The sequence below is a fragment of the Triturus cristatus genome, chromosome 9, assembly GCF_964204655.1.
Source record: "Triturus cristatus chromosome 9, aTriCri1.1, whole genome shotgun sequence".
Classification (NCBI taxonomy): domain Eukaryota; kingdom Metazoa; phylum Chordata; class Amphibia; order Caudata; family Salamandridae; genus Triturus; species Triturus cristatus.
Window position 1 is genome coordinate 649,967,607 of NC_140592.1, and position 15,026 is coordinate 649,982,632.

The window sequence follows — 15,026 nt, forward strand, 5'->3', positions numbered from 1 at the left end:
TGTTAACTGAGTCTGGTGTTTGTAGGTAAGTTGGGCTTCCTTTTTAACTGTTGAGCTTAACAAACGTCTGAAAGAATAGGGAAAACCTATCCGAATAAACTGCCAGCTGGACGTTGCCTTTTTTTTGATTTAGAAAAGAGGGTGTCTGAGCTCAGTTTGAAAGGGTATAGTGGTCCTAGGCTGATTCTGGAGCCTCACTTATGCATCCCAAGGTTTTGGCCACACCAGGAACAACTCTCTTGGACCCTTAGGGCCTGTGGTTAGGGTCTATCGAGCATGCAGTGAGGATACCACAGACATCATCAAAGACCCTGCCATGGTCCGTAAGGAAACATGGAATAACACCTGCCAAAGATCCAACAAGGAATCTGTAGGTAGGGTTCCATTTTTCAACCCCCAAGTCAGTATACACACAAAGGCCTGCATCTATAGTTATTTATTATGCACAAGCCTGATGAAGAAAATATGCAGCATGATTATAGCAACACAGAGAATCCCAACTTCTATGTGGTGGACAGCCCCCTTTATAGTAGCCACCCAGTAGTGATTTTTGGTGAAACATAAGCCCATTGCTTTGACTTTCTCAAACTGTAACCTCTTGTTCAGTATTTTCTTAACTTTATGGCTAACAATATTACAGAACACACTATTTCAAAAAGACAAAGGGGAGGTTCGAGCCTCTCTGTGCTAGGTACATTTAAACCAGTTTGTAAATTATAATCTGGTCCGACCATCTGATCATGACAGAGAAGAGAACCCCTCTCAAACTGTCCTTTTAATCTGCTTTCCCACTGCTACGAGCAACAAGTCAGCCTGTCTATGCAAAGGCTTGCATCATAGGCCTTTCACCGCCGTGTGTTATTTGAGATGTCAGTGAGGAGGCCAGGTGTTTCTAAATTCCTTTTTGTGAGGGTGCTTTCGCAAGATTTCCCTCTCCCCCCCCCCCACAACTACCTGATAAATACAGCAGTGAGCTCCTGCGATTATATTTCCTTATCTTGGAGCTAGTGAGCCCATAGCAGAGGCTGCTGCACCAAAAAACCCATCGTCCTCACAACAATGCACTTGACTGCAGTACTTCCGAAGTGACTGCCGGCTGCAGGCCGCCTCTATATCTTTTGTTTTAATCCCGGCCCGGCCGCGGACCGGCCCACAGACTAGTACCAATGCCATGATGAAAATTAAATTTGCAAAAAATGCACTCACCTGCGGGCAGCGGGCCGGCGGCAGTCTGCAGACAGTTGGCAGCAGCAGCAGAGAGGGACAGTGGGACACGCAGGCAGGGGCAGGGGCTACTACAAATAAATTAAATTATGGGGTGAGTGCAGCGTGCCTCTCAGTCTCTGGCTGGCTTAGTTGTTCTGGAATGCTCTGGCCTCACGGGTCACGCGCACTTTTTATTGCGCGAACCCCAATACGCATGTCATGTCACCACCAATGCCGCGCGCCCCTCCCCACCCTACGGTGGGCGAACTGAGACAGCGCAGACGCGGCGGCGGAGACATCTGCGCCGCACGCGACCCACCCGCTATTTTAAATAATGATCTCGATTGCATTTGCACAGCACTAGTACAGAAAAAGAAATCAGGAGATTTATTGATGGTGTGATTTTTTTTGCCCCCGCACGGATCAGCGAGGAGAGACGTAGACTACTACTAGCAGGTCTCTAGTCGGTCTGTACTGAGCTTCAACTTCTCTATTTATTGATTAATGCGGCACACCGGACAAAAAACCGGCCCAACAACAAAACCGGCCCCCTGCTAAAAAACCGTCCCCCACCCCTGGCAGCCTACCGGGGGATTGCCCGGTGCCCGGCATTGCCAGTCCGGGCCTGCCTGTGAGCAGGTGTTTGATAGTAGCTCTGTCAACCAGCCCAGATAATCTTACTGTTTCTTCCCTGCCAGGCCACTGTAATGTGGGGCTAGTATCGTGGGCAGGCAGGCTTGAAGGGGGTAGCTTGCAGCAACGTCGCTAGGCCAGTATTGTTCTGGCTGCTGCAGACACCCACAACCAGTGCCCCACGTCTCTGGCAAGCTGGTAAACTGAGGTGCCTGGCTGGGGGGAGGTTATGTGGCCGTTGAGCCATTATCACCCTAGCTCCCCTGGAGCAGCAGCAGCTCTGTGCTTATCTTCAACCCTCCCCTACCAAGCCATCACCCTGAGGTTATAGTAGGGTGGGGAGGGTGAAGAGTAAATGAAGCAGCCTCGCTGAGGGCCTGTTTTTGACACCTCGGCTCCAGAGTCTTTGAGGCCTTGGTAACGGATGGTGTATGTCAGTGGCGTAACAGTAGACCCCACGGTGCAGGTGCCTACGAGCTCCAGGGGGCCCCCTGTGCAGAAGTGTTGGGTCCCTGGCCTTAGAGCTACTGACTGGGTTTGGAGGGTGGGGTCCCCCACCATGTACTTTGCAAGGGGCCCCCCTCAAGTTTCGTTATGCCATTGGTGTATGTTTGCATAGGCCTTGCTGTGAGGCACCTTTCCCAGACAGGAAAATTGAGAGAATGTAATTTTAGGGTCAGAGCTGCCGAATTTGTAACTATGGAAAAAGGTTTGAGTCCCAGGCTCAGCTCAACATCCTATAATTGTGGGCAAATGACTTAATTGCCCAAGGCGTAAAATAGAAATTAATTTGATTTTCTGTAATGTGACTGGTGCTCATATAATCGCTGTTCTTGACCTGAGTTCACTATATACAACTACAATAAAAAATAAACTTCTGCTTGCTCATGTTTTAAGAGACTGCAAAGGCTGGAACATAATAATGAAAGAGGATTCTTTATCCAATATTAAAATCGTCCGTATTCCTTCTTACCATGGCTTTTCTGCCTTTGTTTAGTTTTAATCATCTGTCATAGATCATTTAACCAGCTATAGACCACATTTTTTAACTACGTTCACCTTATGTTTACTGTTTAAAGTACATATTGCTCAGAGGAGAAAATACCAGCTTTAGGGGATTTTCTTTAATGTTCTTCCCGGCCAGGAGATTAAAATACCGGTCTGCCGGTTAAAAAAACGGCCATGTGATGTGGCAAACAGCCACATCAGTTGTCGCCTTTGTGCCACTTTCTTTCACTGCGCCCGCACAGCCTAAGTGTAGTACTCCGAGGTTTCACCAATGTCTCTGGCTTCGTGAGCTTTAAAATACATAATTAATCAAACATTTCTCAAAAACTGAGCTTAATGAGACTATCCAAAAACAGTTTCATAAAAGGACGTGATCCCAATACGACCCTGCTTATTGCCGCTCAAAAGTGGATTTACTTTCTTTGGAACAGCAAATCCCTCCTGAACACGCCCTCGTTTTCGGAGGGGATTCCCAAGTTTCGATTACCTACAAAAATGTAACACTCCAAACATTGTTATCCTGAATGTTGAAGCGTATGCGGCGCTACATGATAAACATATCAAAACATACGTCTTTTTTCACTCAATTGAACAGCACTAGAACGGCGCTGCTCGTCTCCAACGCTCCCCGGTTTTTGAGCGAGAACACCCCCCTCTTACATTCTTCTCAGAAACAGACTCTTGGACACGAGCCAGATGCGAGAAGTCTCGGCGCCCAGGAACCAGTTTCTTAGACACTTCATTCCCATCCCCGTTACTCACCGGGTTGTAGATCGGCTGCTGATAGGCCATTCTGGGGGCACTGCTGCTTCACCTCACTGCCTCTGCCTGTTTTCCGGGAAAGACAGTGAACTCGAGTGCTCTACAGGAGACGTGCTCTTGCAAAATCAGACCAGCTTCCTCGTACAGTAAGTTTCGTTTCTCTTTTAGAGGGCTGTGGCGCGGTTGGCTTTCACTAGGGAAATGAGCATGCATTGTTAACCCCAGAGATGCTGAATCCTCGTACTGAATTCTAAATCTATACTCGGAGCCACTGGAATTAATTATGCGGTAATGGAAAACAGCATTATGCGGCTGGACTGACTAAATTATAGGACAAGAAAAGACAAATGAGTCCAGGACAATGTGATATATCCCCTGTACTGAGGCATGCACTGCTTTGCCATTTAAACACACATTCATATTTTCCATCTAGACAAATGTTTCACCTCGTATGTATGTACTAGCACAACTCCTGAAAACACCAATCCTGCAAATGAAGGATGACAAGTAACTTTGCAAAGTCCCGGGGCCTGTCACTGTCAACTCAATTGTGGCAATTGACATCTGGCGATTTTTTTAGTATCTCTTGCCCTACACATATTTTTTTGTTGAAATCTGTAAATGTATGCATCAGATGGTGGGCTGAGTTCAAGTGCACTAAAACCATAATTGTTTGGAAAGCACAGCGGCTACACAATCCCATAATTTCAGTGCCCCTGGCTTTGCCAGACCCGCCTACACGCAATTAATCAGCGTTTTGCATTGCAGATAAAATGAATGGTTTGCTCCACACTTTATGGGTTTTAACACAGTAATGGGTTCAACAAACAACATACCGCAGTACCATTCATAATAGATGTTTTGACTTAAAAACATGCCTAAAAGCATATCTGATTGAATATAAAGTAATATCCTACATAATGCCACGCTGAAAAAACTACTTATTTTGGATATATATCGTCCATGATACATACATTTCAATAGACCCGATTTTTTAGGCCAAAAAGGCTTAATTTTGGCTCTCTTCCACCTGAAATTGCCTCTACTCCAATAGAAGTCAATGGGAGAAATACATTGTCTGATTATGTTTTTCTAGTTTAAAAATGGAAACTTTAATGAAGAAAAAATACAACAAAGTGTATTCAATCAGCTAAAGATTAAATGCACTATTAATAATAGAGTAATTAGTAATACAATAAAAGTAAATAAAATCAAAATAGTTGCATACATGGGAGAGGATACAATGGATTTAAAGAGGAGAAAGTCGGAGGGGAAAGAATGAGTTGATAATATGGCTGTAAACAACAATAAGAACAGGGGAGCATAAAGCATGATAAAAAATGTCAACAATCTGAAAAATAATAGTTGCAATATAGGATTAAAAAAAAGAAGAGAAACAAAAAATAAGGAAGATAAAACAATTCATGGTGGCTTGGGATCTTCTTCCAACAACGAGTGATGGTGTGTAAAGTTTCGAACAGAAGTATCTAAAAAAACTTTTTTTTTTTTTTTGAAAATTCTTTTTTTATTGGCATTTGCATAAACATTACATACAGAGGCACATTTGGAGTTACTATTGGTGCATAACTACACAAGGCAGGAGCGCCCAGCCACAGCCCAGGGGGGCCCCCGAGCTCGTGGACCCGTGGGGTTGCGTGATGCTACTCTTTGTAAGCTGCAGACAGACGTCCGGGGTCTGCGTCTGGGCATGCCCCACCAATGCCCATGGCGGTCACTGCGCCGCATAAGAGCCATGTAGTGTGCCTATTCCCCTGTGAGGTGTATCATCAAGCTATGGGGTTGCAGCCATGAGTTAACCTTCAACCAACTGGGGACATAGAAACTGGGGGGGGGGGAGTTGCACTATGCTGCGGAAAGTGAGTGTAGGAGAGTAGGGTCTGCTATCCTATGGTCACCCCAAATTTTTGCTTTTTGCTTCACTGGTTTTTGACATATTGAGGCTGTGGGCCTGCCAATCAGACCCCCAGCCTGCTGTTCTCTCTACTAAATTGACACTGTGCACCCTAGGTGCATAACCTATTGGAATTGGATCACCCTGTGAGCCCCTGTACCAGTGTACACTAGGTACCCAGGGCATTGGTGTATCTAAGGCCTACCAGGAGCTGAAGCATGTATTATGCCACCCCTGGCCTGGCCTAACAAATTTGACACAACTGGCTGATCACTCAGCTGGGGTAAGTTGGTGTAACCACCTCTTACTTAGGTGTAGTATACCTATACCTAACCTTAAATGGGACACCTGGTAACCTATAAGTCACTCCTATGGCAGGCCTTAACAATCCTGAAGGCAGAGTGCTTGGTTCCATGTGAGATGGTGCTCTGGCATGAGCTGAGCCTGTCTGCAGTGGTCGGAACAACTTCCTTCTACTGTTTCCAGATATTGTCATACCATATACTCTTAAGTGCATTATGAACCTCGCGGTTAAATGCTAACTTTGGTTTGGCTTTATCAAAACATGTCGAGTAAGGTGTCATACGAATTGGAATACTAACCCCTCGCCAATTCTGGCGACGGGGTTAGCATTCCACCCTTCTAGAGGGACACGACATGTACAGTACCTGAAACCCGGGTAAAATCAGACATAGCCTCAGCTCCACAAAATGGATGCTGCCACCACAGACACAAGTCTGCCCTCCTGCTGCTGGGAGTCCTTCCAGCTTGGGAGGTGTGGACAAAGGGTTTCCTGCCAGGGGAGGTGCGTGCACCACCCCAGACAGGATTTTGTGTATTGGTCAGGTAGGGCTTGAATAGAACCAGACATGCCTGAGGCTCACAAGGAGCCTCGGTGCATATGCCAGTTCAAACCGGTCCTGGGGCACACCAGTCCCGGGCCTGGGGCGAGCTGGACAAAGGATTGGGGGTGTAACCACCCCCCTTCCTGGTCCCACCCTTAGGGAGGGACCTAGCAGGTAGTCCGTCCCCTAGAATCCGCTTAAAGGTAGGAGCTGTGTCCTAAGACTTCAGACATCCTGGAATCAACTTGAAACTAAGAAGAAGACGGGAACTTCGACGCTCTGCCGCACAGAGGACTGAAGCAAATCTCCCCTGTGGTCAGGGAGTGACCACCTTGCTAACGCAAGCACCATCCAGCGGATCAACGTCTGCTTTGCCGCCGCCTCCCGCCGGAGCCCGAGCCCAGAGACTGACAAGACCTGGACCTCCAGACCTCTCACCGCCCGATCCACAGTCCCTGAAAAGAGGAGACCCGTGGAGGCACCGAGACACGTGGAGCCAGCCATCTTGGAACGACTACGACAAGCTGACAAGTGCAACAACCGAGGCTCCCTCCAAGTTGTGCTTTGGGATCTGAGAAGCCCAACATCCGAGCAGCATCTGCACCAAAGGTGAGCCCTCCAGCATCTCCACGATCTGCGTGGGGCCCTTCTGCATTTTGCCACTCGACGCGCCTAACCGGTTGCTGGCCCGCTGGCTAGTGGCCATCTTGGCGACGAACTACAAGAAATACACCGCTGGTCTGGTTGCTCCAGACTGGCCCTTGCTCCCCTCCAAAGGAGCAGTTCCTCTGACCTTGCTGGTCAGAACCATCAGCTTATTTCATCTCCTACAACAATTGCTTTTGCCAAGGCTTGTTTGCTTCGATCAAGTCGCCGACACCGCCGACAGCGAGAGCCTGCGTGGGACAGCTCGTGACCCGACTCCTGGACATCGTCGACCTTCAGGGACCACGTGGCTGCAGAGACAATCTACACCTTTCTTCCTGTTTGCACCCGACATCGCCTGGTACCCACCTGGTGCCACGCTGGTCACTGGCTAGTGACTGTGAACACTGTCCCCTCTGCTTACAGGTCTTCAACATCTCCGATCCACTCTTGGATCCACCGCATCTCTTCCAGACCGACCGCCTGCAGCATCTTTGTCCACAGGCTCCACGGAACAGATAGAAGAAACCCGACGCACTTCGACGCCTATGCACCCGCTTCCTGTGGGTGAGGTAAAGCTGGCACTCCGGTGCCCAAGTGTAGAGAATCATCTCTAGTGTCTGTGTTTCCAATCTTAAGTTCCTAGGTCATCCGGAAGATCCTCCTTGCAGTAACTTTGTACTTTTTACGCACCCATTGAAACCTATGGGAGCACGCGTGTGACTATTTGCTCTGCACACGCAACCCGTGGACCTCCTGGTCACTAACTGAAGTTAGCTCCTTGTAGGCCCAGCGATTCTAGAGGCCCTAGGCCTTTTCCCTTTTCTGTTCGTGGTACTTATACCACTATTTTAGTATATGGTTTGAGTGGCCACCAGGGCCTATCCATATAAAGTGCAACTTCTGTGTATTCTACTGTAATCTTGTTTGACGATTTGTGCTCCTGTGCTCATAAAGAGACTAGGGGTTACTTTGAGAAATAAATACATATATATTTTGAATATATATCTGTGTGGTGTCCTTTCATTGGTATAAAAGGGGGTTGCATTTGGTAAAACAGCTTGCTTAACACGTTTCACGAGTTTAGCCTCAAAGACTGCTTAGCCTACGCTACCACTAGGGCAGCTAGTCCGAAAAGGTTGACTTACAACCACACCATAAGGGTTGCTTGGCATGGTACAAGGTGGTCACTTTAACTAGTGAACATCATATACCAGGCCAACTTCTCACAGTGAGCAACAGTAGTCTTGTGCCTGAGCGCTGGACCATCGCGTGGGATGATGTCGGAGTTTTCGCAAGCGCGGGGATGGGGAGGAGAATAGTCGGATGAGGAGGGGGATGCGGGGGTGCCAGTTACCGCCTATATGGAAGTGTGGTAGCGGGACAGATGTTATCTATGACCGCGACCCACCGGGCGCCCGGTCTTCTCGTGTGTCTCCCTGGGTGGGCTCCTGGCTTGCGCTGGGGGATCGATCGCTTGTGGGCCCGCCACAGCTGTTGTTTCGTGCGCAAAGGAATGCCTTAACATGGCCCATGACAGGGAGATCGGGTGTTTGCGTATCCCTTGGGCTTCCTCCGTTCTGAGTAATGTTTCCTCCGCCTTACCCCATTTTTTGACTGCGCCTACCCATGCCGCTAGGGGGGGCCCCTCCGGTGTCTTCCAGTGCATGGTGATGCACCGTTTGGCTAGGAGAAGCACTAGGGAGGCGTAACGTCTTTCCACCTTCTTGTGTTTGTGCCGCCTGTGTATACCCAGGGCGCTCGCCTCCCATGTGTACAGGTCTTGCAACCCCGTGAACGTGCGGAGAGCAGTATGAATTGCGTGCCAATAACTATGCAGTGTTGGGCAGTCCCAGAACATGTGTATAAACGAGGCAGCGGGTTCCAGGCATCTGGGGCAAGCAAACTCAGGCAAGTATTTCTGTAATTTTTCGAGAGTGAGGTACGCCGTGTGCAGGATGTGCAGTTGTATATTCTTAAAACGGTAATTACGGGACACTTTATTGGTGTGTTCCAGGGCCCTGGTCCATTCTCTATCGTGTAGAGGTCTGCGGAAGTCAGTTTCCCACTGCTCTCTGAGGGGTGCAAGCGTGGGTTGCCGCAAGGTCCGCATAGCTTTGTAGATCCAAGTGACTAGATGGCGTCCTGGCCCCATCTGTAGGATCGCATGGATGACCGGGTGCGTGGAGGGTTCCGTGTCGATCGCGCGCCACTGCCTACGGCAGTCCGTGAGAAGCTGCCTATGCCGTAGGAATTGCCCTTCGGGAAGGTCGAAGTCTCCGACCAATGCTCCAAATGTCTGCCAGTTCCCTTAAAAAAATAACATCCCCACCTCCGTAACGGCGCGATCTGTCCATGTTTGCAGCATTCGCTCCATGTAATGCGCCTGACCCCTGGGGAGGCCCACCAACGGCAGCAGCGGAGAGTACAGGGGAGCATCCCGACTAAGACGATGGACACGCGCTAGACAGGCCAGCGCAGTCATTACCTGGAGGGGACCAGATGGCAGCGGTGCCGCGCCCGGCAGCAGCATGCGGTGGATGGTGGGAGTTTGAATGTGCCCCGCCTCAGTGATCAGCTCCCCCTGTGCCCGGCCCGCCGTCCAACGTGATACCCATTGCAGCTGGGCGGCAAGGAAGTACGCTTCGAATGAGGGGGCCACTAGCCCGCCTTGGTCAAGGGGCAATTGCAGTTTTGCCAGGGCAATACGCCGGCGACCAGAACCCCAGATGAGGGTCCCAAGCAGGGTGTCCAGCTCGCGGAATAGGGATCGCGGGGGAACCACTGGGAGATTGGAGAAGAGGTACAACAGGCGCGGGACTAGAATCATTTTTGCAACAGCTATCCTCCCAATGACAGCCAGGTGGAGACCCTTCCAGAAGTGGATCGAGGATCGAATACCACCCATCAGTGTGCGGTAATTCCCCTCATAAATGTCTTGCAGCGTATGATAAAGTCTGACGCCTAAGTAACGGACCGCTTGGGGACTCCAGGAGATGTCGACATCCTCTAACCATATCGGACAGCGAGGCGTGGCCTGTGCCAGGGGATAGACCGTGGACTTGGGCCAGTTGACCCTGAGGCCCGACACTTCGGCAAAATCGCGCAGGATGCGCGATATAGGAGTCAAATCTGCCGCAATATCCCAGACATATATAAGTACGTCGTCAGCGTGTAGCGATACTGAGTGGATAGAGTCACCTATAGGAATTCCCCATTCTTCGCCAGCCGCACGCAACAGGGTCGCCAACGGTTCCATCGCTATGGCGAAGAGCAAGGGGGAGTGTGGGCATCCCTGCCTGGTGCCACGGCGGACTGGAAAGAAGTCCAAGATGAGGGGGCCCATGAGCGCCCTGGAGCTGGGCGCAGAGTAACTAAGCCGAGTGTAGGCTTGCAATTTGGGTCCGATGCCCATGCGCTGTAGGACCCGAAATAGGTAGGCCCATGAGAGAGTATCGAAAGCTTTTTCGAGGTCCAGCACCAGGCACGCTGCCCGTGGGAACCGCTCTCGTTTCTGATCCTGCACGTGGAACAGCCGTCGGATGTTATAAGAGGTGTGCCTACCTGGCACGAATACACTCTGATCTGGATGGATTAATTGCGGGAGGATCGTGTTGTATCTGTCTGCCAGAACCTTCCCGTAAATTTTGTAGTCCGCCGGCAGTAGGGCTATGGGCCGGTAGGATCCCAGCTGGTGCGGGTCTCTGTCCGGTTTGAGAAGGGATACTATGACGGATTCGCGCATGGATTGAGGCAGAGTCCCTGCGCCTAAAGCTGCCTGGAATTGTGACTCTAGTTGAGGGACTAGCTGAGACGCAAAGGCATGATAGAATTCCAGTGGGAAGCCGTCAGAACCGGGGGCTTTGCGGGTGGCTAGGGCCTTCATTGCATGCCGAATCTCGGGCGCCTTGATAGGGCTATCAAGTTCCTGACGTGTGTCATGGTCTATACGGGGGAGCCTGACGCGATCCAGGAACTCAGCGAGGACATCGTCCGATACCGGGGGTGAGGGCTGGTATACAAGAGCGTGTAATGCTCTTGGAAGGCCTTGAGTATCTGGTCCTGCGAATATACCAGAGTGTCCTGTGTAGTACGAATGGCCGTGAGTGTCGGGAGGCTCGAATCCTGTTTAACGAGCCAAGCCAATAGCGCGCGTGCCCGATCGCCTTCTTTATGAACCCGAGCCGCGTACGCCGCGAAGTTATACCGGCGCATACTTGCCAGCGCTTCTGCGTAGGCAGTCTCTGCGCTAGCTATCCTGGCCGGCGTGGCAATAGCCGGGTTAGACTCCTTAGTGAGTTCGGCTAGCATCTGTTCTGCCCGCTGTATGTCCCTCTCCAGTACCTGCCGAACTCCAGAAATGTGGCGAATGCAGGTACCGCGCATTACTACCTTGAACGCGTCCCACTCCTGCGCTCTCGTACTGGCCGTGCCCGTGTTCTCTTGAAAATAATGACGAATGTGGTCCTCCAGGGTTTGTTTAAAAACCGGGTCGTCAAGGCTATCCCTGGGGAGGCGCCAAGTGGGAATAGGAGGATGTGGCGGACGCCATTGAATCTTTATCGTGTGGGCATCATGGTCTGAAATAGTTCTGCCTAAGTAATCAGCGTCTGCGACGACCGGGAGGATGGTGGGGGAGCAAAGGAAACAATCCAGGCGCACTCTAAGATCGTGCAGTCTGGAGTGGAACGAGTAGAGTTTGGTGGTTGGGTTCCGAGTTCGCCAGGCATCCGCCAGGGACCAGTGCCGTACCCACGTTGCGAACCGTTGTGCCTGCACTACAATGGGGGAGGTTGGAAGGGGCGGGTGGGACCTGTCCAATACTATGTCTTGTATACAATTGTAGTCGCCCCCCAGGATCCATGGTGCCTGCGTGTATGTGCTTAAGGGGGCGGACAGCGCATCCCAGAATTTGTTTTGTTCTGTATTAGGCCCATAAATGCTGCCCAGCAACACCGTCTGACCATCTAACCGGCCCAGAAGTAGGACGTATCGGCCCTCCGGGTCTATTGTATGTGACAGTTCCTGAAAGGGGACCCCAGGACGCACCCATATGAGGGCGCCTCGGGTGAATGCTGAGTAAGTTGTGGCACATATGGTTCCCCGCCATCTCTTACGTAATTTCGCCACCTCCCCCGCTGTGAGGAGTGTCTCCTGCAGGAGTGCAATTTGTGCGTGGTGACGCTTGATGTAGGCGTATATGGAGTATCTCTTGCGCGCAGTATGCATTCCTCGCACGTTCAAAGTGAGAATTGTGGTTTTAACGGTGTGTGCCATCAGTGTGCGTGTCTAGCGCATGTCGCAGGACGGGCCAGCAGATTCCCCCAGGGGTGCCCGACCCATGGCCTGTTACCCCGCTCCCGTGTGTCTAGTGCGTCACTGCAGCAGCTCAGCGGCTTGTGGGTTGGGGCATAGTGCAGAGGGTGCGCGTGGAAAGGGAAGGAAGAACTGGGGTGAGGCGAACTTAACTTGCCCCAACACGGAGGACCTATCGCCAAGTGCGATACGTCCAAACTGACTCCCGAGTGGTACAAGAGTATCAACCTGTTACTTAAAGGGGGGTCGGCCTGCGTCCGCTGGGGGCTCAACTTGTGGTCTATGCGCGCTATCTATGGCGAGCTTCTGGTCAGTTAATCCGCGCCCAGGGGTGTGGGCCCCCGGGGCAGCAGGGGGACGCCGGGAGCGCGGGACCAACTATGTTGCGGGGCAGAGAGCCTCTCTATACTATGAAGGTGCAACGGGTGGCATGGAACCAGTCATATCAAGTCGTCCGCCGTGCGCGGGGTGACCGAGGGCAAGGCCACCGAGTCCACTCCAGATTGTGTCGCCTCACTGTCCTCCTCTTCCTCGGACGTGAAGACATGGGGGGCGCGTTCAAGGTCCGTCACCGGGGAGGCCGGACAAAGGCCCGCTGCCGCTTTGAGAGCCTGGCGCCGCTCCTGAACTATCTGTTCCAAGTCCGGGGACCCCAGTGTGTGCGGAGGCAACGCAGGGGTGCCAGGACGATGTCCTCTTCGCGAGCGCTGCCTCCTGGGGCCCCTGGTGTTTGCGTGCCGCTCCTGGGGGCGCCCAGTCCTCCGGCCCACAGTGCAGTGCTGGTCCGCCCAGTCGTGCGCCTCTTCAGGTGTTGCAAAGAAGTGGGTGACGCCGTTGTGAATGATTTTCAGGCGGGCCGGGAATAGGAGAGAGTACTGTATTTTTTCTTCCCGCAGGCGCCGTTTCACCTCAAGAAAGGATGCCCTTTGGCGCTGGACTGCCCGGGAGTAGTCCAGAAAAATCATGATGATTTTGTTTTCAACTCGGAGTGGGCCCGACTGTCGGGCCGCCCGGAGCACGGCGTCTCGGTCTCTGAAGTGAAGGAACTTGGCGAGCATTGGGCGTGGTGAGGCTCCCGGCTGTGGGCGACGTGCTGGGACACGGTGCACCCTCTCGACAGAGAAATACGCTGTGCGGTCTTCGCTAGGGGTGAACGATTTAGTCCAGGCTTCTATATACTCTACTGCGTCCGATCGTTCGATTCCCTCTGGCAGCCCAAGGACGCGGATGTTGCAGCGCCGCGATCTCCCCTCCAAATCCTCAATGCGTTCTTCCATGGTGGATATGCGGACCATCAGAGTGTGCATCGAGTCTTGGTGTGCTTCCACCATAGGTTGAATGTCGGCGACCGCTTTTGTATTGTCCGTGACTTTATCCGCTAGTTTGCGGTGATCATCTCGGAGGAGACTGACATCCGTGGTGAGGGTGCCCAGCTGTTGCTCCAGGGAGAGTCGCCACTGCTTTATCGCCGCCAGGACCTGATCCAATTTGGTCGATAAGGAGGGCTCCCTCGCCGATTCGGCGGTCGTGGAGGCCCCACTGGGCGGGCCGGCCGGGACTCCTGAAGCGGCCCCGGGGACCGACGCCGCCGCCCTAGGTTTGCCCATGATTTCCGGTAGGGGGGCCTCCCCAAGTGTGAAGTGGGCGCTGCAATGGGACGGGATGTGGTTATGTCCAGCTAGGGGGCCCTCCGGCGGTCCGCACCGCCGCCATGTCACCAGTCGTCAATACAGGTGCGCATCGCCCGCGGGGCAGGCAGGAATGTAGAGGATGGGGTGGCCGCGCGATTGACAAAGTCCACTGGCGCTACGCGCCCACGAGGGCACTGACAGCCCCCCTCGCCGGCGACCAACTCCACCCTCTCTCCGTTTCCAGGATGGGGCTAACTGCCCGAACCGGCGATGCCCTCTTAGCGAGGCGGAACCAGCGCCAGCTCTCCACGAGGCCTTCACTGTCCTCCCCCAGCTCCAGGTATGTCCTTGGGGGCCTTTTACCGCTGTGCAGGTGAGCGCCGGGACAGCACCCCAGGGCCCCGGGAAGCGGCGCGCTATTCACCGAGGCCTCTCCGATCTTCCGCTCAGGCCGTTAGGCTGGAGCATCATGGGCTGCCATGTTAGGGTCAGGCGAGCCTCCCCAGGGCCGTAGGAGGCCTCCTCTCGCAGGGAGCGTCCCCGGACGCCGCACTCCATCTCCCCTGCCGATGCGCTGACCCACCTTAGGACCGGCAGCTGCCCGGGGCTCCTCAGTGCTCCCGCCTCCTGGTTACCAGTAGTATGCCGCGTGGCTCGTCCAGCGGCAGTGGGGGCAGCTCTTGCGGGTCAAATCCGATCGGTCTTCACTGGTGCATGCCTCCGTTCGTCTCTGCTCCACGTGGGCTGCAAAGCTGTTCAGATGGCCCCCACACGGGGGGGAGGGGGGGGAAGAGTCCTTGGCGCCCAAAGGATCTTGGCACCAGTGGTCTGCGATCCCAGCAGCTCCCACTACAGTGCTTGCCTCTGGGGCATCTGGACAGGCATGAGTGGAGGCGCGGGGTCTCCGCCTCCGATGTTCCGTCATCTCCGCTGCCCCTCGCTAGTTAACGGCTGCTGCGAGGATCTGCAGATCGGGCGGGCGCCGTTTTGTGCTTGGCGCAACCGCTCCGCGTTAGACACCGGATTTCGGGCACCTCGGACCCAGGATCGTCAGCCGGCCGCCGGTGT

The 15,026-nt window shown here is 52.8% G+C and overlaps 1 protein-coding gene and 1 long non-coding RNA gene across 2 annotated transcripts in view; one reads left to right on the top strand and one right to left on the bottom strand.

Moving 5' to 3' along the window:
• The window catches only part of LOC146798440 (galectin-6-like), a 309,853-nt gene extending 306,147 nt beyond the window's left edge, over positions 1–3,706 (bottom strand). The window contains exon 1 of the mRNA XM_085625709.1: positions 3,610–3,706. Coding sequence (XP_085481835.1) covers positions 3,610–3,639 — 30 coding nt within the window. The 5' untranslated portion in view covers positions 3,640–3,706. The remainder of the gene's footprint in view (positions 1–3,609) is intronic.
• LOC146798441 (uncharacterized) overlaps positions 3,684–15,026 on the top strand; it is a 79,126-nt gene continuing 67,783 nt past the window's right edge. The window contains exon 1 of the long non-coding RNA XR_014968695.1: positions 3,684–3,755. This is a non-coding gene — a long non-coding RNA (uncharacterized LOC146798441). The remainder of the gene's footprint in view (positions 3,756–15,026) is intronic.